This window comes from Rhinopithecus bieti, unplaced genomic scaffold (genome assembly GCF_001698545.2).
Source record: "Rhinopithecus bieti isolate Rb0 unplaced genomic scaffold, ASM169854v2 scaffold_83366, whole genome shotgun sequence".
Lineage (NCBI taxonomy): Eukaryota > Metazoa > Chordata > Mammalia > Primates > Cercopithecidae > Rhinopithecus > Rhinopithecus bieti.
The window spans coordinates 831283-851135 of NW_016832657.1; the positions used below are offsets into that span (position 1 = coordinate 831283).

Sequence of the window (19853 nt, forward strand, 5' to 3'; positions counted from 1 at the left end):
TTTTTTTTGAGATGGAGTCTCACTCTGTCACCCAGGCTGGAGTGCAGTGTTGTGAGCTCAGCTCACCACAAGCTCTGCCTCCTGGGTTCACATCATTCTCCTGCCTCAGCCTCCCAAGTAGCTGGGACTACAGGTGCCTGCCACTTATCTTCTCTCTTAGAAATTCTAGCCAGGCACTGTGACACATGCCTGTAGTCACAGCCAATCAAGAGGCTGTAGTGAGAGAACCACTTGTGCCTAGGGGTTCAAGTCCAGCCTGGGCAACACAGCAAGACCCCATTTCTTAAAAAATTCTGTATGTGTGTGGGTGTTGGGGGATATAAGCCATTCACAATTCTAACTAGTATGTTAGGTCTTACTTCTTCTTTCCAGAGTTACTTTAAAATAAAAGTCCCACTACTTTTCTTGAGACTTAATCCTCCCCCCCACCAAAACTACATTTCAATCCACTTCCATCAGCCTCACAGTCAGTGAAAATCTTTTCAAAAGACCAATGAATGTCACTCCTGGTTTGGGGGGTTGTAAACTGTTTTCATCTTATTCTATGTTTTGTTAAATATTTTATTAGAAAGTCAGAAGACATTATATCAGGGTTGCTAGCTAGAAACCAGTTTCTACTCCTTAAGATAAAACTCAAGGTACATGGTATGCAAAACCACTTCTGAATTACCATGAAAACTATGCTAGTAATGGAATGGGGTTTGGTGGTGGTAAAAACTGTACAGCACACCATAGTGTAACAGAGTAATGTACAGGTGTTCAGAAAGAGCTAACATCAATTATATCCCAGATTCCTAAACCCTCCTGCTCCCAAATAAAGGATAAAGAAGGCTTCTCTGAAATACTTAATCCTATGACCTGAAATCATGTAATAGTTTTAAAATTACGTTGCCAGGCCAGGCGCGGTGGCTCACGCCTGTAATCCTAGCACTTTGGGAGGCCGAGGCAGGCAGATCACTTGAGGCCAGGAGTTTAAGACCAGCCTGGCCAACATGGCGAAACCCCATCTCTACTAAAAATGCAAAAATTTGCCGGGGATGGTGACACATGCCTGTAGTCCCAGCTACTCAGGAGGCTAAGGCATGACAATGGTTTGAGCCTGGACTATGGAGGTTGCAGTGAGCAGAGACTGAGCCACTGCACTCCAGCCTGGGTGACAGAGTGAGACTCCGTCTCCACAAACAAACAAACAAAACCCAAAATTATGTTGCCAAGCTAGTATTCCTGTAAAACATTAGGGTTGGGGGAATTTGAGCAAACAATTGTTTATCCGCTCAGCCCTTCTTAGGGCCTGGTATTTACTGCAATATTGGAAGCTGCCATGCATATATCTGTCACTGCTTACCTAGATCTCCAGAAATAAAAGTTATAATTTTTAAAGCTTCTCAACAGTCTTTCCTCAATCTCTTTGTGCGGTGTGTGTGTGTGTGTCTGTGTGAATGTGTATGTGTGTCTCTGCAAGCCCCTAGCTTTCCAGCACTTTTCTTTGTACCCTGTCTCTGAGTTTGCTAAACTCCTGAATGTAGGAACGCACAGCTGACCCACAGTTCAGACATCTGGCTTCTAATAGTCCAGGTGCAATACTGATCACTGGGATTAAGAGCATGTCAGTGAGTGTTAACAAAGCTAGTGAAAACTGTTTTATGTTTTCAACAACATATGTTTCATTCAGAGGCTGGATAAAAGCAGAGTGAAACCATTAGGTCAACAAAAATGCCAAACACGACTGTTCTAAAGTCCCACGGAAAACATACTTACCTTCAGTGAAGAGTTCTTAATCTTTTTTTTTTTTTTGAGACAGAGTCTTGCTCTGTAGCCCAGGCTGGAGTGCAGTGGTGTGATTGGCTCACCGCGACTTCCACCTACCAGTTTAAGCAATTCTCGTGTCTCAGCCTCCCAAGTAGCTGGGATTATAGGAGGATGCCACCATGCCCAACTAATTTTTGTATTTTTGGTAGAGATGAGGTTTTACCATTTTGGTCAGGCAGGTCTTGAATTCCTGACTTCACGTGATCTGCCCGCCTTGGCCTCCCAAAGTGCTGGGATTACAGGCGTGAGCCACCACACCTGGCCTTAAACTTCTTTTATGTCTTCATTTATTTTCAAAATGAAATGCAGAGTATCACATTTCCTATAAGCAAGTGAAAGCAACAAACTACAGAGTATATAGAAAAACAACCTCACTACCATTCTGTTTTTTAGTGCTCTACTGTTCAAGCAAATAATTTCACATTGATCACTATAGAGAGTTAAAGAACCACTGTGCTTCCTAGGATTAAAGGTAGAATCAGGGCAGGATAAAGGACCTCAGCTACCATGGTTTGGTACAGGGTTTTATGTCAGTCCTCTAAGATTGAGAAGAGTCTTGTATGATTTAAATTCTGGGAATATTCTAGAATGGTCTACAGTTGCTGAGAGAAATGTCATAAACAAATCTAGCCAGAACAAGGCTGAGGGCAGGGACCCTCTGCAGTAATTACCGTGTAATGTGAACTACACTTAAAAGGCATATTATAGTGTGGAGTATATGCAAATCTATTTGGTTATACATGGGCTCTCACATGAGGATTTTCAGATATCAACTAATTAGTCTGACATTTGTTTTCTCTTTTAATCAACATGGTAAGAAAAATACAAATATCTTCCTCCAAGGTACTATCGCTCTGGTCTCTTACCAGATGAAGATGTTTCCTGGTCATTCCAGATGAGGCCCCCCCCGACCCCCGCAATGAATTTTTAAGTTATTCTAAAGCTAACTGTATCCATTTCTTTTTGTAACAAACTGGCAGTAAAATATTATAGCTATTGAGTTACACGTATCATCAACCTTCCACTTTTCCACTCTTTCTTTACCTGTCTGTTGAAATCCTCTTCATTCTCCATCCACATGTACTCTGCAAATGGGTTTTCCTTTTCATCGTGCCCACTTAACCCCTGGTCCTCTTTGGATTTTACACTGGGTGATGTATTTGCCATATTGGATCCATTCATTATGATAGAACCTAAAGAGGAGCAAAAGAAAAGATAAAATGAATATAAGGATAAAGGAAATGTAGACCTAAAACATGCAGATTCTGTCAGAAGCTTCTGAAATTCTAGTCAAAGATTTTAACTATAAACAGAAACTTAGTCTGTAACTCTTATAAAACCATCCATATCCTACAGTTAACAACTAGACAGATGTACAATTATTTAAAAGTTAAAAGAAAAGATGTCTATTAACACCTAGGCTCACTTAGTACTTTCTAGGCAAGTGGGACGGGGTGGGAGGGGTAGGAATCTTCCCATGCCAAATTTCTGTAGGTCCTGGAACCTAGTGAAGATCATTACAGCTTCCTTAATATCTGATAGAGAAAATGCATTCTTAATGAACATTGTAAGTACCTACTCCTTATTCTAATTCTCAAGCTGTTTTCTTTAAAATGTATTTAAAATACGTTTATCATATTGATAAGCAAAATGGAAAAAACAAAAGTCACCTGTTGTCCAGTCATCCAGAGTTAAGAACAATTAACAATGTGGTGCATATAACCTTCCTGAATTCCCATACGTTTGTGTAGATACAAACATACACACATATTTCCCAAGTATCCATTCTCAATAGTAATAGGATCATGTGATACAAGATGCCCCATCATTTGCTTTTTCTCATTCTTATGTTATTTAATAATATAGCCATACTATCTTTTGGGGGTGTTTCCAATGTTTCTGTTTATAAAGGTTCTACTTTATCAAGGTCTTTTCTAATTATTTATTTAGGATATCTCCTAGAAATAGAGCTGTTACATTGGAGAATTATGTTCTCTTTTTTAAGGCTCTTGGCATTGCCACACTACCATAAGAATTTAAATTCCCACCAGTAGTGTGGAAGTGCCCGTTTCCCAATGGAAACGGGTATTAATCATGAGTATTATTTTCTAAACCATTGCTAATCTCGTAAGATAAAACTTGCATTTTTTTACATTTCTTTAATTTTTACTGAGGCTGATTATCTTAAGATATGTTTACTGGCCATTTATATTTCTTATTCTGTAATTTTACTGCTAAAGTACTTTGCCCATTTTTCTACTGGGGTATATATCTTTTCCTTATCTTTTGTAAAAGTATGTATTATATTTGTTATAATTTTTATTTTTTATAAAATAATTTAAATGAAAGTTTATAACTATGTTATTCAGTATATGTAATTTTTTAGTGGCAAATTTTTTTGGCCTTAATTTTTTTCTAGCTCATGTATATGTTTCTGTCTACAGCTTTGTAAAATTGTATGTAAATAAAATTGTTTATTTTGACTTCTAAACCCATTTTGATGTTTTTGCTATCATTTCGAATATATCTTTTTCTGTTATTCTTCTAAATCTTAACAATTCCTAAAAAATCATTCCAGTCTTCATTCACTACTTTCCTTCTTTACTTATTCACCACTTCCCTTCTGTACTTAGTACACTACTTAATTGTTGTTTCATATGCATAATTTTTCTCCTTCCAATTAGATTCTCAATTCCTGACAAGCAAGATTGAGTTTAATAGATTTTGTAACTCACCACAATATTAGGAGTTCCATAAATACCTGAGGCTTAATTGTATTTAGGCAACTTTCCCTCTCTAACTCATCTCCCTTCAACCTTGACTCCATCTCTACCCCGACCCCCAAGTTTAAACAAATTATTTCCTAGGGGTTCTTTCCATCTCGGCAACACTCGTGAATAAGTTATTTTCTGCTTCTGGATACAGTAAAATATTCTTTCTTCGTTCTCTTTAAAGATTTTTTTGTTTTTGTTTTTTGTTTGTTTTGTTTTGCAATTTCCTAACCTGTTATGGATATTAGAAATGCAATATACTAAAAAGACAAGGTAAAATTGTAAAGAGTAAAGAATAGATGGAAAAACAACTCAGTGGTACATAGTTCTAAAATAATTCATTTAAAATAGAACCATTTAAATCACTGTAGGTTTAAATAAGGCTACCAGTATGAAATATATCTGTTTAACATATTTTAAACAGAAACAAAAGAAATCAATGTCTATTCCAAATACAGACCCACAATAATAATTTCATAAGCTATAGAGGGGAAGAAACCAGTTCTTTATTTTTACCACTTCCATCTGTAGCATAACAATGATAGAAGCAAGGCTGTTCTAAATGCCAGGGCAACAGTATTTGCCCTGTAAGTAAATGGGGTATTCCTAAGCACAGAGACTCTTAAAGGTCCTGAACCTTGCTAGGTAGCAAGATATACTGTACTATTATTTCCAAAGATTTGGCAGTTGTTTGCAACTAGCACACTGACTTCTCACCATCAATATGGAAAATCACTACACGGAAGCAGAAATTAGAGTTCAGTTTTAAAAAAAAAATCTTCCTGTGCCCAAAATAAGTTCTGAGTGCACATGATTGTAAGGAAAAGGGAAAGGGAAGGCAAAGGAAGCAAGAAAGTAAAAAAAAAAAAAAAAAACCCTTCTAATTCAAGAGCAAGGTGGAGCACAGATAGCAAATTCCAGAATGTGCTTATTCATGAGAAAGGGAGAGGGGAATTACCATAAACTCAACGAAAACTGTTACTGAACTTAATGCAAATACTTCACAGAAGTTGAAAACACTGATATGGTATTGTCAATACTAGGCAAGTGAATCTCTTAGATTATACAGTGTTGATTTGTATTTTGTACTATTCAACCTGTGTTTTCCAAACAATTAGAAAGTTTGGTGTTTCCAAACAGCAGCATTCCAACAACTTAATTTTTATACTGTTTAAAAATTAATAAAGCACTTTCATACCCACACTTTAAGGCACATAGTTCAAGAACAACATTGTTTTGTGGGCCCTGCTGGGTATGAGTAAACTGCTGCTTAATGTGCCCTGGCTTTAGTAGCTAGGTGGCAATAGGGAGATTTTTGCTGGAGACTGGTAACTCCTAGGGAAGGCATTTGGATGTTTCCAACTTGGGGAAGACACGAGGGAAGACAGGATCATCACAACTTCCCTGAAGTTCCTGCTCCCAGTTTCACGTAACATTTTCTTTCTGTTTCCAGCTCTTTCCCAGGTCACTGTCCATGCTTGAGCACTGTGTTTCTCTAGCCATTCCACTTCACCATTTCACATTCATTATTTCATTTGATCCTCATCCACTTCAAGGATGAAAGTCTAGTGTAGTGAGGACAAAGAAAATATGCCCAAACCTTCCAGAGATGGGAGGAATGCTTGGTTACATAAATCGGGTTAAGAGGCTGAATGGTTGCCACGTTGTGAGTTACATTACAGAGAGGCTCATGGTACAAGGAAATGAACCACCATGTAAGGGAGCTTAGAAGTGCATTTTCCTCCCAGTCAAGCCTTCAGATGACATAGCAGCCCCAGACGACAGCTTGACTGCAACTCTGTAAGAGTCTCAAGCACAGGCACTCTGCCAAACTACTCCCAAATTCCTGATGCACAGAAATTATGAAATAATAAATATTTGCTGTTTTAACCTGCTAAGCTCTGGGGAAAGTTGTCACCTAACAACAGCTTATACAGGTAGTCAATAAACACTGGCAATTAACTCTGCCACACAAACCACTATGTTATAACATCTTTTTATCTATCAAGAAGACAAATGTGCAATTTGAAATAGGTCACTGCCTGAGAAGCAGTTCTTTAAGATTTAGACCTCAACCGTAGATAAAGGAGTTTGTGTCTGGTCTGTGATTATATTGCATCTTGAAATCTAAGAACAATTTGAAACTTATTTCCCCTTCACCCAACTTTCCCTCTTATACACATGTCAAACATGCTGAAAATAAGAAATAACAGTTGTCACTTTGGCTGAAAATGGGAAAGCTCGCAACCCTGTTAATAGTCAATACAAGGGTGCTAAGGCCTGCCAAGCATTTGAGTTGGCACTATCATGGTCAAGGGTCAAGACATATTTGTGTCTAAAATATGTGGCTTGAAATAGGGACTTCCGTTCCAAGTCAGAAAGAACTCCAGGACTTTTAATGTATCTAGGATATTTCAAGGATACATGCTTCATCAGTTTAACACTTAAAACACCCACAACTTTCAGATCCAACATGCTCATACCAAAAACTAGCTATTCTTTGAACTTAAATAATATTTTTCAGAAGTTACAAACCTGCAATGTGCCTATAACAGTTTGCTAAGATTACTTAGGACTTTTGACTGAATTACCTGGAAAAGTCTACTGAACAACTGAAATAAAAACTAGTCCCTCCTATTTTGTTTCCTACAGTTTCATTACTTTCTTCAGTCTGGTTAATATCATTTTAAAAAGTAAATATTGTGGATGACAGCTTTACATTTTATTTCAAATATTCTGCCACTGGATTCGGGTTTTGCTTTCTCTCAGCTACATCTTAACAACTAAGATCATAAATCTATTCACTCATTAATATCCGAGTGCCTACTGACCCTCAGTGCTGAGGCACTGTGCTTGACTCTTGCTTTGATAGGTACACAGCCCTTGCCCTGGTGATATTTACATTCTCTCAGGAGAGAGACAAGAAAATAGTTAAAAATAATTATGATCCATGCTATAAAAGGGACTATTAGAAAACAACAGGGGGCCCAATCTAGTCCAGGAGAGGGGATGGTTCAGAAAGGTTTCCCTGAGCAAGAAACATTTTCATCGACACCTAAAAAATATAAGTTTACTAGCAATAGGGATGAGAGAGAAAAGGATGTACAACGAATCAAAGGCAGGAGGGAACTTTCGGGAACTACAAGAAGGTAGATATGTATATAGCTGGAGAATGACAAGGAAGAGAGATGAGGTTGGAGAGGCAGGTGGGGCCAGATCAGATCATTCAGGACCTTAAGAGACTACATGAAGGATTTTGGATTTCATCCTAAATAATAGAAGCCATTATAAGGAGTTCTCAAATTCCTTATAATGCATTGTAGCATGATTCGACATATTTTGAGATCACTCAGGCTGCCATGTGGAAAATGGATTGGAGAGACAGAGAGTTAATAATGAGAGACTGGTAAGGAAGCTATTATTCCAATTGAGATGAAAAAAGGGTAGCTGCTTGAACTAAGATGATGGCAGTAAGAAGAAAGGAGGTAGACTCCAAAACTATTTTAGGAGGTTTCTGGTGATGAACTAGATGTGGGGAGTCAGAGTGAGGGAAATATCAAGGATAATTTTGGCACAAGCAACTGGGTGGATGGTAATGTCATTCACTGAGCTAAGGAACTCTGTGGGAAGGGCAAACTTTTCTTGGGTGGTGATAGGGGCGTGGGGGTAAAAAAGGTGATGAGTTCTATTTTGGACATGTTAAATTTGCAATGCTTCTGAAACACTCAAATGGTGACGTTAAGTAGGTTGGCTGTATGCACCAAGAATAGGAGAAGTCTGCCTAAATATAGAAAGTTGGAGTAGTCGTTTATATAAATGGTAACTGAAGTCATAGGAATAGAAGATACTGCCTATGGAGAAAATGCAAAGTGAGATGAGAAGAGGGTCCATGACCCAGCACTGATGTGTGTGAACATTTTAAAAAGTCAGGTAGAAGCCGGGCGCTGTGGCTCACGCCTGTAATCCCAACATGTTGGGAGGCCAAGAGAGGCGTTATCACTTGAGGTCAGGAGTTAGAGACCAGTCTGGCCAACATGTTGAAACTCCATCTCTACTAAAAAGACAAAAATTAGCTGAGTGTGTTGGTGCATGCCAGTAATCCCAGCTACTCGGAGGCTGAGGCAGGAGAATCGCTTGGACCTGGGAGATGGAGGTTGTAGGGAGCTGAGATCGCACCATTGCATTCCAGATTGGGTGACAGAGCGAGACTCCATTACACACACACACACACACACACACACACACACACACACACACACACACACACAAGTCAAGTAGAGAAGGAAGGCAACATGAAAAGGAAACTGAGAAGCAGTGTTGAGAAGACAATCAGAAGAGTGTGACATCACAGATGTCGATGGATTAAATGGTAGCCCCCCAAAATATATATGTCCATGTCCTAATCCATGGAATCTGTGAAGCCTACCTTATTTGGAAAAAAGGGTGTCTGTATATATAATTAAGGACTTTAAGATAAGGAGATCATCCTGAATTATTCAGGTGGGCCCTCAATTCAATGATAGGTATATAAGAGAAAAGCAGAGGGAGATTTAACATACACATAGAAGAGGAGGAGGCAATGTGACCATGGAGGCAGAGATTGGAGTGGTGTGGCCACAAATCAAGGAATGCCCACAGTCATCAGAATTTGGAAGAGGCAAAGAACAAATTCTCCCCTAGAGCCTCCAGAGGGAAAGTGGCCCTCCTGACGCCTTGACTTTGGACTTCTGGCCTCCAGAACTATGAGAGAATAAATGTTATTTTAAGACACCAGTTTGTGGTAATTTGTTACAGCAGCCACAGGGAATGAATCCAATTCCAGTAAAGTAGGAATACAGAAGGCTGCTGAAAGGTCAAGTAGGAGGAAGACTGAGAAGTGTCCATAGAATTCAGGACCATGGAGTCTCTGATGACCTTAATGAGAGCAGTTTCCATGGAGAAAAATGAGAATGAAAGCCAAATGGAGGTAGGATGAATCGTAGGTGATACCAAGTATGAGATAACTCAGAGTCCAGCTGCCAAGGGAAGAGGCAGGAACAGACAGAAACTGGAGTGGTATGAAGTCCACGGAAATGACATCTTTAAAGATTAGAAAGTCTAGTTCATGTTTAAATGTTCATAGAAAGGGTCTAGTGGAGAGGGACAGGTTATACATACAGGAGGGAGAAGGTATAGTTGATAGTGTACGTCCTGGGAAGGCAGAAGGGAATATTTGTTTATTTTCGAATAGCTAATACATTCCCACCATTCAAAATCCAAATGCCTGGGATGCTTAATTAGTAAAAGATGGTTGCATGGTGAGCATGAAATCAGAGCAGTGGGAAGAGCATCAGGAGAAAGATTTTATCCATTACAAAGCCACATGAAACATCCTTACTCCACGGTGGGAAATTTCACTTCCCTGGTGGCAGGAATGCTTATATCCCCCAAGTGTAAGTTGGTCTGCCCAGACAGCTGCTGGATTAATGCATCAAACTCCAACTTTCTAACTTTGTGTTTATTCTTCTAATTTTTCACAGGGTCACACACATACACAAACACAAATGAACATTTTAAAGCTACATAAGCAATACAAGAAATAATTTTATAACGTCTTTTAAAACACATAGAACTTTTTCTTTTTTTTTTTTCTTTTTTTGAGAGGAGTCACTCACCTGTCCACCTCCAGCGGAGTGCAATGGTGCGATTTTGGCTCACTGCAACCTCCACCTCCTGGTTCAAGCAATTCCCTACATCAGCTCCGCGAGTAGCCTGGGACTACAGGCGCGATCACCATGCCCAGCAATTTTTTGTATTTTTAGTAAAGAGACAGTGTTTCACTGTGTTAGCCAGGATGGTCTGATCTCTACTCGTGATCTGCCCGCTTCAGCTCCCCAAAGTGCTGGATACAGGCGTAAGCCACCACACCCAGCCAGAACATATTTTATATACATGTCAACTTTGCACTAAAATAATTTTCCCGTCTCCTCGTTTACAAGATTTTTCTTACAAGTAAATATAACCATCAGATTTTCCTCAATTATCTTGTGAAGGATCAAGGAAAGAAAAGAGAAAGTGGGAGTAGTTCGAGTTTTTGGTGGGTGAGGAGGACATATTACAGTGTATATAAGAATTTTTTTTAAAGGTTACAGGTAACAACCCAAATTCATCAATGACAGACGGATTAGAAATTGGCACATATACACCATGGAATACACATGCAGCCATAAAAAAGGAGAGTCAATGTCCCTTTAGGGACATGGATGCAGCTGGAAACATCATTCTCAGCAACTATCACAAGACAAGAAAACCAATACACCGCATGTTCTCACTCATAGGTGGGAAGTGAACAATGAGAACATTCTGGACACAGGAAGGGTGAACATCACACACTGGGCCTGTCATGGGTGGGGGAGCAGGGAGGGAAGCATTAAGAATATACCTAATGTAAAATGAGGTTAATTGGGTGCAGTACACCAACATGGCAACATGTATACACATGAAACAAACCTGCACATTGTACTTGTACCCTAGAAGCTAAGTATAATAATAATAAAAAGATTTTGTCCCACGTACTTCCATTTCATTTATTCCCAGAGAAGCTGCATGGACATTAACAGAAAACAAATTAAGTAGTCATTCTGCTAAGCCTTCCTATATTGACCTCAATGCACAAATGTTCCATTGGTTATCTTCCATTTGATGCAAGAACAGTGCTTGCAAATATGACGTCAGTGAGCTTAAGCAAACAGAAAATGGAGCTTACCTGCAATAACAAGTTAACAAGAAGTTTTCAAAAACGTTTTAGTTGACAAGGAAGTCAGGAAAAAGAGGGAAATCACTTATGTGATCTCTACATTTGTAAAATATATCAAAACAAAGGTAAATTACAAATAGAGGCATTTTCTAAATTAAACTCAAGACTGCCAGATGAGAAAGACAATATAAATACAATACAATCTCTTTTTCATTAATGTTTAAAACTTGTCCTATACTGACCTATAAGTCTGCCCCACTGATGAAATGGAATCTGAAAATTGGGATACAGATACTCTGGGAAGAATAATAAAACTGAACTTAATTACAGCAACAGTCTAGTCCCTGGACCAGACCCAAGAAAACAAAACAGAAGCATACTCAAATAGGATTAAGAATGCATTTAGCTGGCCAGGCATGGTGGCTCATGCCTGTAATCCCAGCACTTTGGGAGGCCGAGGCAGGTGCATCACCTGAGGTCAGGGGTTCTAGACCAGCCTGGCCAATATGGTGAAACCCCATCTCTACTAAAAATACAAAAATTAGCCGGGTGTGGTGGCAGGCGGCTGTAATCCCAGCTGCTCGGGGAGGTGGGGGGTGGGGGGAGGCAGGATAATCGCTTGAACCCGGGAGGTGGAGGTTGCAGTGAGCTGAGATTGCGCCTTCGCACTCCAGCCTGGGGGACAAGAGCAAGACTTGTCTCCAAAAAAAAGACTGCATTTAGCAATTGGCAAGAAGGTCTATTCTAATTGAGCGGTTTTCAGTCTTAGGAGTACATAGAATCGCCTGGAAGTTTTTCCACATCCATACTTTGCAGATATTCTGATTTGCTAGGCCTGAGCCAAGGTCCTATTTTTGTATTTCTGCTTGTTAATTTGCTATAGGTAATTCTGATATATAGAAAGACTAAAGGCTTAAGAACAATTCTTCAAATATAGTGACAACCTCTACCTGGAATAGTCCAAATCCTAATTACCCTAATTCCTACACCAACAGTTCCCAAACTAGTGTTCTACAAACTACAGTCTTATGAATGTTCTTTGGGAAAAAAAAAAAAATCATGGCCATGTGTAAATTCATTTTTCTGAAAAGTCCTGTTTAATTTACTAAGCATTTCCCAAATTTATGTATTGTTATCTTTATTACACATATTACATACATTTTTAATCTGGTAACTATTAACAATCCCAAAGTTTTAGAAACAACGCCCCAAGGATGTTCTGTGATATCACTATCATTCTACTGGATATGTACAGAACAGCCATAAAATATACTCCGCAAGGCATTTAAAGGCAGTTTCAAAGGTAGAATCAAAAGACTTGCCAAAAGTCAGTGGCAAGATTTCTAGATTCAGATCTGCCTTCTAGTCCTCAAGTTCCAACTCCTCGCCCCAAAGCCAATCAACTGTCCTCCTAGAATAACATCAAATAGCAATTAGCACATGGTCCTCGACTTCTCCAGATCAGCTCCAAAAAGACATAGACTATTAATGGGGAAATATTGTGAAGTCTTTAACAGATAACGTTAATCAAAAACATCCCTATGGGTAAATTATTATATATAAAAAGCTTTTCTCACCAACATGTGTCTCTATACATTTCAGACTGATATGATGACAATTTGTTTTTTAAATGCATAATTATATCAAAGAAATGCTACTATAAAAGCCTGAATACAATCTCCGAGCCTAAGGTCTTCCCCATCTTCACCTCCCTCTCACATTTGATTATATGTATATTTGAGAGAGTATCACTCATTATTTGTTTTGGGACTAGTCTATAATCTTGGAAGTTTCTTGAGGGCAAGAATCAAGTCCTTTATAGCTTCTAGCATGCCTCTGTGCACCCACCAGGTCCTTAATAAATAATCTGTTGATTAACTGTCATTTTTAGAATGCTGTATTCTAAATCTCATTTCCTAGGCAGGAAGCCCATGCCCTCAGGGGTTAGGATCTGTGAGTGAGCACTCTTTGTTGAGTATGAACAGTTATTCCCCACAGTCAGAGACAGCACTACTCTGGAATCTGTTTTTGACAAATCAAGTTACTCAAGAGGGATTAAAAAACACTTATTTATATATTTTTTAGTAGAGATGGCATCTATGTTGCCCAGGCTGGTCTTGAACTCCTGGACTCAAGTGATCCTCCTGCCTCAGCCTCCCAAAGTGCTGGGATAACAGGCATGAACCACTATGCCCAGACTATTTTTTGATTTTTATAGAGACAGAGTCTCACTCTGTAGACCAGGCTGGAGCGCAGTGGTGCAATAATGGCTCACTGCAGCACTGAACTCCCAGTCTCAGGCAATTCTCCCGCCTCAGCCTCCCAACTAGCTAAGACTACAGGTGTGCACCACCAGGCATGGCTAATTTTTTTTTTAAGAGTAGGGGTCTTGCTATGTTGCCCAGGCTGGTCTCAAACGCCTGGCTTCAAGCAATCCTCCTGCCTCAGCCTCCCAAAGCGCCAGATTACAGATGTGAGCCACTGTGCCTGGCCGGGGGGGAGGGGGGAACACTTCTAATCTAGAAAATTTTGTGTTCTTGTTTACTATTTTAGCATTAATAACACCAAGTGACTATAACATTCTCTTCATCTGCTGTATGCTAAGAATAAAAGCTTGGCACAGTGTAATTATCTAAACTAGAAGAAATCCATACAGTGAATCCCAACAAAATCGCAAAAGGGATCACATGTTCATTTTATTTGACATATTTCTGGAAATAAAGGTTTGCCACAGCTAAGTGGGGAGAGGGGAGCCAAGCAGCATAACACATCTGTAATGAGGTAGCGAAAACAGTATCCACTGGAAATCTTTTCAGGAAGGGTGTCATTTTGGGTTGGAAAAGCTCTTTGAAAGTTAATCTGGGGGAGAAAGAGGGTCCTTGAGGAACCAGGGTAAGGTCAGAACATTTCCTGGGAGAAAGGGGAACATTTACCTGGCTAATGAGGGCACAGTGCTGGACACAGTGAAGAAGAAAAGTCAAGAGTCGTACATCTCAGAGTATGAAAGGCCTCACACTGTGTAAAATGGACTACACCTTAAGACTTCCAATGTTCAGTAAGACTATTAGGCCCATATAAAATTCAGGAGTCTGTGGATTTTCTGGTGTGGAAACCACTCAAGAGGCAGATTTTATGTCTAAATTGCAACGGCAAGACTTAGTATGAACTGGGAACTTGTCCCGATTTATGAATTGGGAAAGCATTTAAGACAAGTTTCTCCAGGCCTCAAAGGGAATGAGAACCCCACTGGACAACCAAGTTACACAGAAAAAACAAGTATGGTAATCTATCCAAATACAAGGTGGAAAGAATGGCAATAAAATAATAGCTCTTTTAAGTACTTCAGTAACAGTCTCTCTTTTAATCTTCGTAACAATCCCACGAGGCAGGGATTATTAGTCTCCCAATTTTTTTCACATAAATACTCCGCCTTTCATTTATTTATTTAAAAAATTTTTTTTAGAGACAGGGTCTCACTGTGATGTCCAGACTGGACTTGAACTTCTAGGCTCAAGTGATCCTCCTGCCTCATCCTCTCAAGTAGCTAGGATTACAGGCATGAGCCACCAGAGATTCATTAAACACCTTGCCTAAAGTATAACCTAGTAGTACTAGAATTGGTGCTTAAGCTTAGGTCTTTCTGGTCCCAAAGCCCATGTTCTTAACCACTCCCATGTAGTGACTACCCCATACTCTCACACTTCCCACTTCAGGTCCAGAAAGGCTATAATAGAAAACTCTGATTTGATCTCAAATATTACAAACGGGGTTCGGGGAACCATGCTGAAGAAAAATGCTATTAAACAAAAGTACTGAGGTCTTTGGAAGGAAAACACAAACCAATCACAGCATATGGTAGCTTATTTAAATCAAAATAAATTACATTCCCTACCATGAACATATGAAGCTCCATTTAATTTGAAGCTTGCTAATACTTTTAGGATGAGAAAGCAATCCTCCAAATAGGTCTACAATCCATTATGCACAATTCCAATATCCAAACGGCTCTAAAACCATGAATTTTCATATGTTTTATGTCAAAACTTACAGGACAGTAAAATTTGGCCTGAACTGATATGAAGCTATATACAGCCTTTATCTACCCACTTAGTGTGAATACTCCTGTTTTGCTTAGAAATATTAATGTATGTGACTAAGGATGTTGCACCAGACACACTGAGGCATTCGTAACACAGAGAAAGCATCTTCCTAAACCTGAAAAATTCTGAATTCTGAGAGTTGTCTAGTTCCAAGGGCTTTGGACCCTCTATGGACCTGTATTCCAAAGAATTTATAAAACAATTTCCAAGGATGATTAGATCAGAGGCACTCAGTGTTTAGGATTTCATAAACCAGGAGATTTTAAAAAATATTGAGGACAATATAGGATTCCAATTAAAACCATACAAAGATGGTAAAACATCCTCATCAACATCATTCTATAAAAGGATATTTTAGCACCAAAAAAACCCAAGAAGGCCTTAATTCAATGCAAAGGACAATTCTTTAAACTGAATAAATTTAATGTTACGAAAAATAGTATGTGGTCCTTATATTTCTTATTTCACAATAAGCTGGTGAAAATTCACCTGGGTCTAGCACTGATCTGATCTGAGGCATACAGTCCAGGAGCCTACACAAAATTACCTGGGAAAGTTATTAAAAAATGCAGACCCAACCAATATCGTGCCACCACACTCCAGCCTGGGTGACAGAGCAAGACTTCGTCTCAAAAAAAAAAAATGCAGACCCCCCCGCTCACCTCCCAAACAGGTTCCATCCCAGGAGATCACAATTCAGATGGTCTGAAGGTAGGGCGCAAAATCTGTATGGTTTTCTAGAAAACAGTCTGGGTTGTTTTTGATGTGCAGCCAAGCTTCAGAGCCACCGGTTTAATCTGTGGGTTCTAGTTCTACCCTTCTTCACTCAAATTCTTCTCTGAGGGGTAAGGGGAGAAAAACAGGAAGGTTTCCAAGTAGGGAATCTTCCTAACCCACTGTTTGTAATAGTAGTTATTCCTTCAAACAGTCTAGGCTGAACCAGCTGGTCAACTGAGGCTATTAGCCGTGGAACAATAGAAATTAGTGTTGACAATCAAGAAAAACTTGTTAAAGCAAAACTCCTCTATGAAAAGGTGTGGCTTCCAGAGTTTCTTTTCTCTTCAACCCAAAGATTCTACAGATTCTACATATGATGCCTAAGTTCAGCGCAGATATCTCTGTGCTGACAATAATAACAATAAATAAAACTTTAAAAAATATATGAGTGTGTACTTTATATATATGTATATCTATGTGTGTGTGTATCTATGTGTTCCTTCGAAGCTGTCTTCATTAGAAGCTGTCTTCATTATCCAGCTTCTATGCCAGGTCTTTGATTTTGGCCTTGATTTTTCATCTTCAAATGGAGTACAAGAATTACCGGTATTACCTCAGTTGAGGTAAAATCCTATAAAATGGAAGACCCATAGCATGCTTGATGATTAATGAAGCAGACTATATTATCCAACAAGTCTTTTATCTTATCATTCCAATAAGATAAAATAATCACAATGATCTCTCTTTTTTGGAAAAAGTTTCTCTTATTCTCCTACATTACTGTTTAAAATAATCTTAAGAAACATGTCTAATATCTTTAAAAACACACAAAAGTTTCAATTTAATAAGTACTCAAAGCTCTTTACCAGTTTTAAAAAATACAAGGCCCTTCTAAAGTAAGGCTAAATGCTAAGTGATGGGTGAGAGAAAAAGGACATAAATAACTCTTACTGTCTTGGGGTTAATCACTAAATCCTATTTGACTAGAATCTCCTGGCCTCTCTAAGCCTTGCAAATGAAACAGAGTTTCTCACTAGATACTTGGCTATGACTTCCAATAATAAAAAAACAAGAACTGTGTTATGTCACTGTGTATTGCTTGTAACCTGAACTCCACACTAGGCTTCGATCAAGGGTTGAATCTGTCATGATTTGTTCCATAACCTGTGTGCTTCTCATCCCAGACCAAACAGCTTTCTTCTAGAGTTCTACAATTTTTAGTATATAAGAGTGGTTCTCAAAAATGTAGTCTCTGGACCAGCAGCATCAGAATCACCTGAGAACTTGTTATAAATGCGAATTCTCAGGCCCCACCCTAGACCTGATGAATCAGAAACTCTGGAATAGGGTCCAACAATCTGTGTTGCAATAAGCCCTCCAGGTGTTCAAGAACCTCTGGCATATAGCACTTAGAAAATGTGTTTCTTTCTGTAGGCCTAAAGCCAGGGATACTGTATATTCTATCTTGATATGAAATAATGACATCCAATTAAAAGACATATATCTCCTTTCTACTCTCACCCTCCATCCAACGTGTTTTATTTTTATTAGTTAAATAAGAACAAATGGCAATCAGAGACTTAGTCTAAAAAGTGTATTTACAAGTGTCAGTTCTCATCCGGCCTGATCTCATACAATACCATTTACATCCTCTTACATCTAAAGTTTTAGAAAAGGATCTTCACAATGTAAGTCTCAGGAACACTAGGAGTTCTATAATAAAACGCCAAGTAGATCTGAATGTCCAAACTTACTAAGAGAAGAAAAGTGGAATTATTGGCTATATATATATTTTTTAATTTTTTTGGGGGCGGAGTCTCACTGTTTTCTAGGCTGGAGTGCAGTGGCATGATCTTGGCTCACTGAAACCTCTGCCTTCCCAGTTCAAGTGATTCTCCTGCCTCAGCCTCCTGAGTAGTAGCTGGGATTACAGGAGTCCACCACCATGCCCAGCTAACTTTTCTATTTTTAGTAGAGACAGGGTTTCACCATTTCACCATGTTGGTCAGGCTGGTCTCAAACTCCTGACTTCAGGTGATCTGCCCACCTGGGCCTCCCAAAGTGCTGAGGTTACAGGTGTGAGCCACCACGCCCAGTCTATACTTTTGAATTGCATTCTACAGGAAATTAAAGTTTTGAATTTTTTTCACCTTCATAACTTCCAAGTTAACAGAATTAAACCAGAATACTCCATTCTTTCAAAGCCTCTAGCCAGGCAAAGTTTTACTGTATTGCTTCTTGCTTTCAATGGATATGAAGCAGAGTCCTGGTAGGCACACTATGTTACTTGCAAAGATGCAGAACTAAACGGCTCCGTATTCAGTATTAAAAACAAAAGTCCTTAAACCTCAGATGGTAAGGGTAATACCTCGCACTAGCAACAAAGCCTCAAATATGAAGAGATACCAAGAACACCACTAGCAAACAAAAATAAGCTCTGGGCTGGGAGCAGTAGCTCACGCCTACAATCCCAGCACTTTGGCAAGCCAAGGAGGGAGGATTACTTGAAGTCAGGAATTCAGGACCAGCCTGGGCAGCACAGCAAATTCATATCGCTACAAAAAATTTTTCAAATCTGCTGGGCGTGGTGGCATATACCTGTAGTCCTAGCTATCTGGGAGGCTGAGGCGGGAAAATCACTTGAGCCCACGAGTTTGAGGCTGCAGGAGCTAAGATCATGCCACTGTACTCCAGCCTGGGTGACAGACCGAGACCTAGATAATTACATTCTGCTCTACTCCTGTTTACACTAAAATCACTAAGTTAAAATGCTTTCATTCAGCCCAATAAAAATAAAGTGAAATGTGACTTTGGAGCTTGGCTAGCAAAAAAAAGAAAGAAAAAATAAAGCAAAAGGACCACTTAGTGGGAGACAGTTTTGGTAACTTCAATGACAGATAAAAGGTTTGTATCCTTACCCTATAAAGAAATCTTTAAAATTACTCAGAAAAGAAAATGATAGAAGAGATAAAATTTTATAATTTTATAAAATTAGTCAGAAAAAAACAAATACTTTCCAACAGAAAATAGGCAATGGAGAAATAGGCACTTCCTACAAGAATAAAAATGGCCAATAAGCATTTAAAAAAGACTCAAAAGCACTAGAAATTAAAGAAAATGTAATTAAAACAATGAGACTTTCTGCCTAAAGATGAGCAAAGATGACAAATGGAAGGGGGAAACTGGAACTCCGTCACTGTTGGTGGGAGTATATACTGAACCCATTTTCCTATAGGATAATTTGAAAATTTCTATTAAAAACCCTAAAACTGTTTTTTTGTTATTTTCCTCCAGAAATTCTACTTCTACGAATTCAGTCCAAAAATGCTTGCTCGAGTCCATTAAAATGTATATATAAGGAAATTCACCTCTGGAGTGGCAATGATTCACTTAATATACAGCCAGCTATTAAAAATGATGATGCCAGGATATATTTACTGCCACAGAAACATGCCCAAAATATAGTAAGTGACAAAAGACTACATTTCATGATTCTACTTTTAAAAATGTTTATATGCATAAAAAAAGTATAAAAAGCAGCAAACCAGAATGTTTTGAGTGCCAGAATTAAAGGTTTTCTTTTGAGATAGCGTCTTACTCTGTCGAGTGCAATGGCGCGATCTCAGCTCACTGCAAGCTGCGCCTCCCGGGTTCACACCATTCTCCTGCCTCCTGTAGCTGGGACTACAGGCGCTTGCCACCATGCCCAGCTACTTTTTT

General features: G+C 39.0%; 1 protein-coding gene across 3 annotated transcripts in view; it reads right to left on the reverse strand.

Annotated features, from left to right (window-relative positions):
* PAIP2B (poly(A) binding protein interacting protein 2B) overlaps positions 1 to 19853 on the reverse strand; it is a 41105-nt gene that overhangs the window by 12553 nt on the left and 8699 nt on the right. For all 3 annotated transcript variants that reach the window (XM_017865676.1, XM_017865677.1, XM_017865675.1), the window contains one exon: positions 2854 to 3002. In XM_017865676.1, coding sequence (XP_017721165.1) covers positions 2854 to 2991 — 138 coding nt within the window. In that variant the 5' untranslated portion in view covers positions 2992 to 3002. The remainder of the gene's footprint in view (positions 1 to 2853; positions 3003 to 19853) is intronic.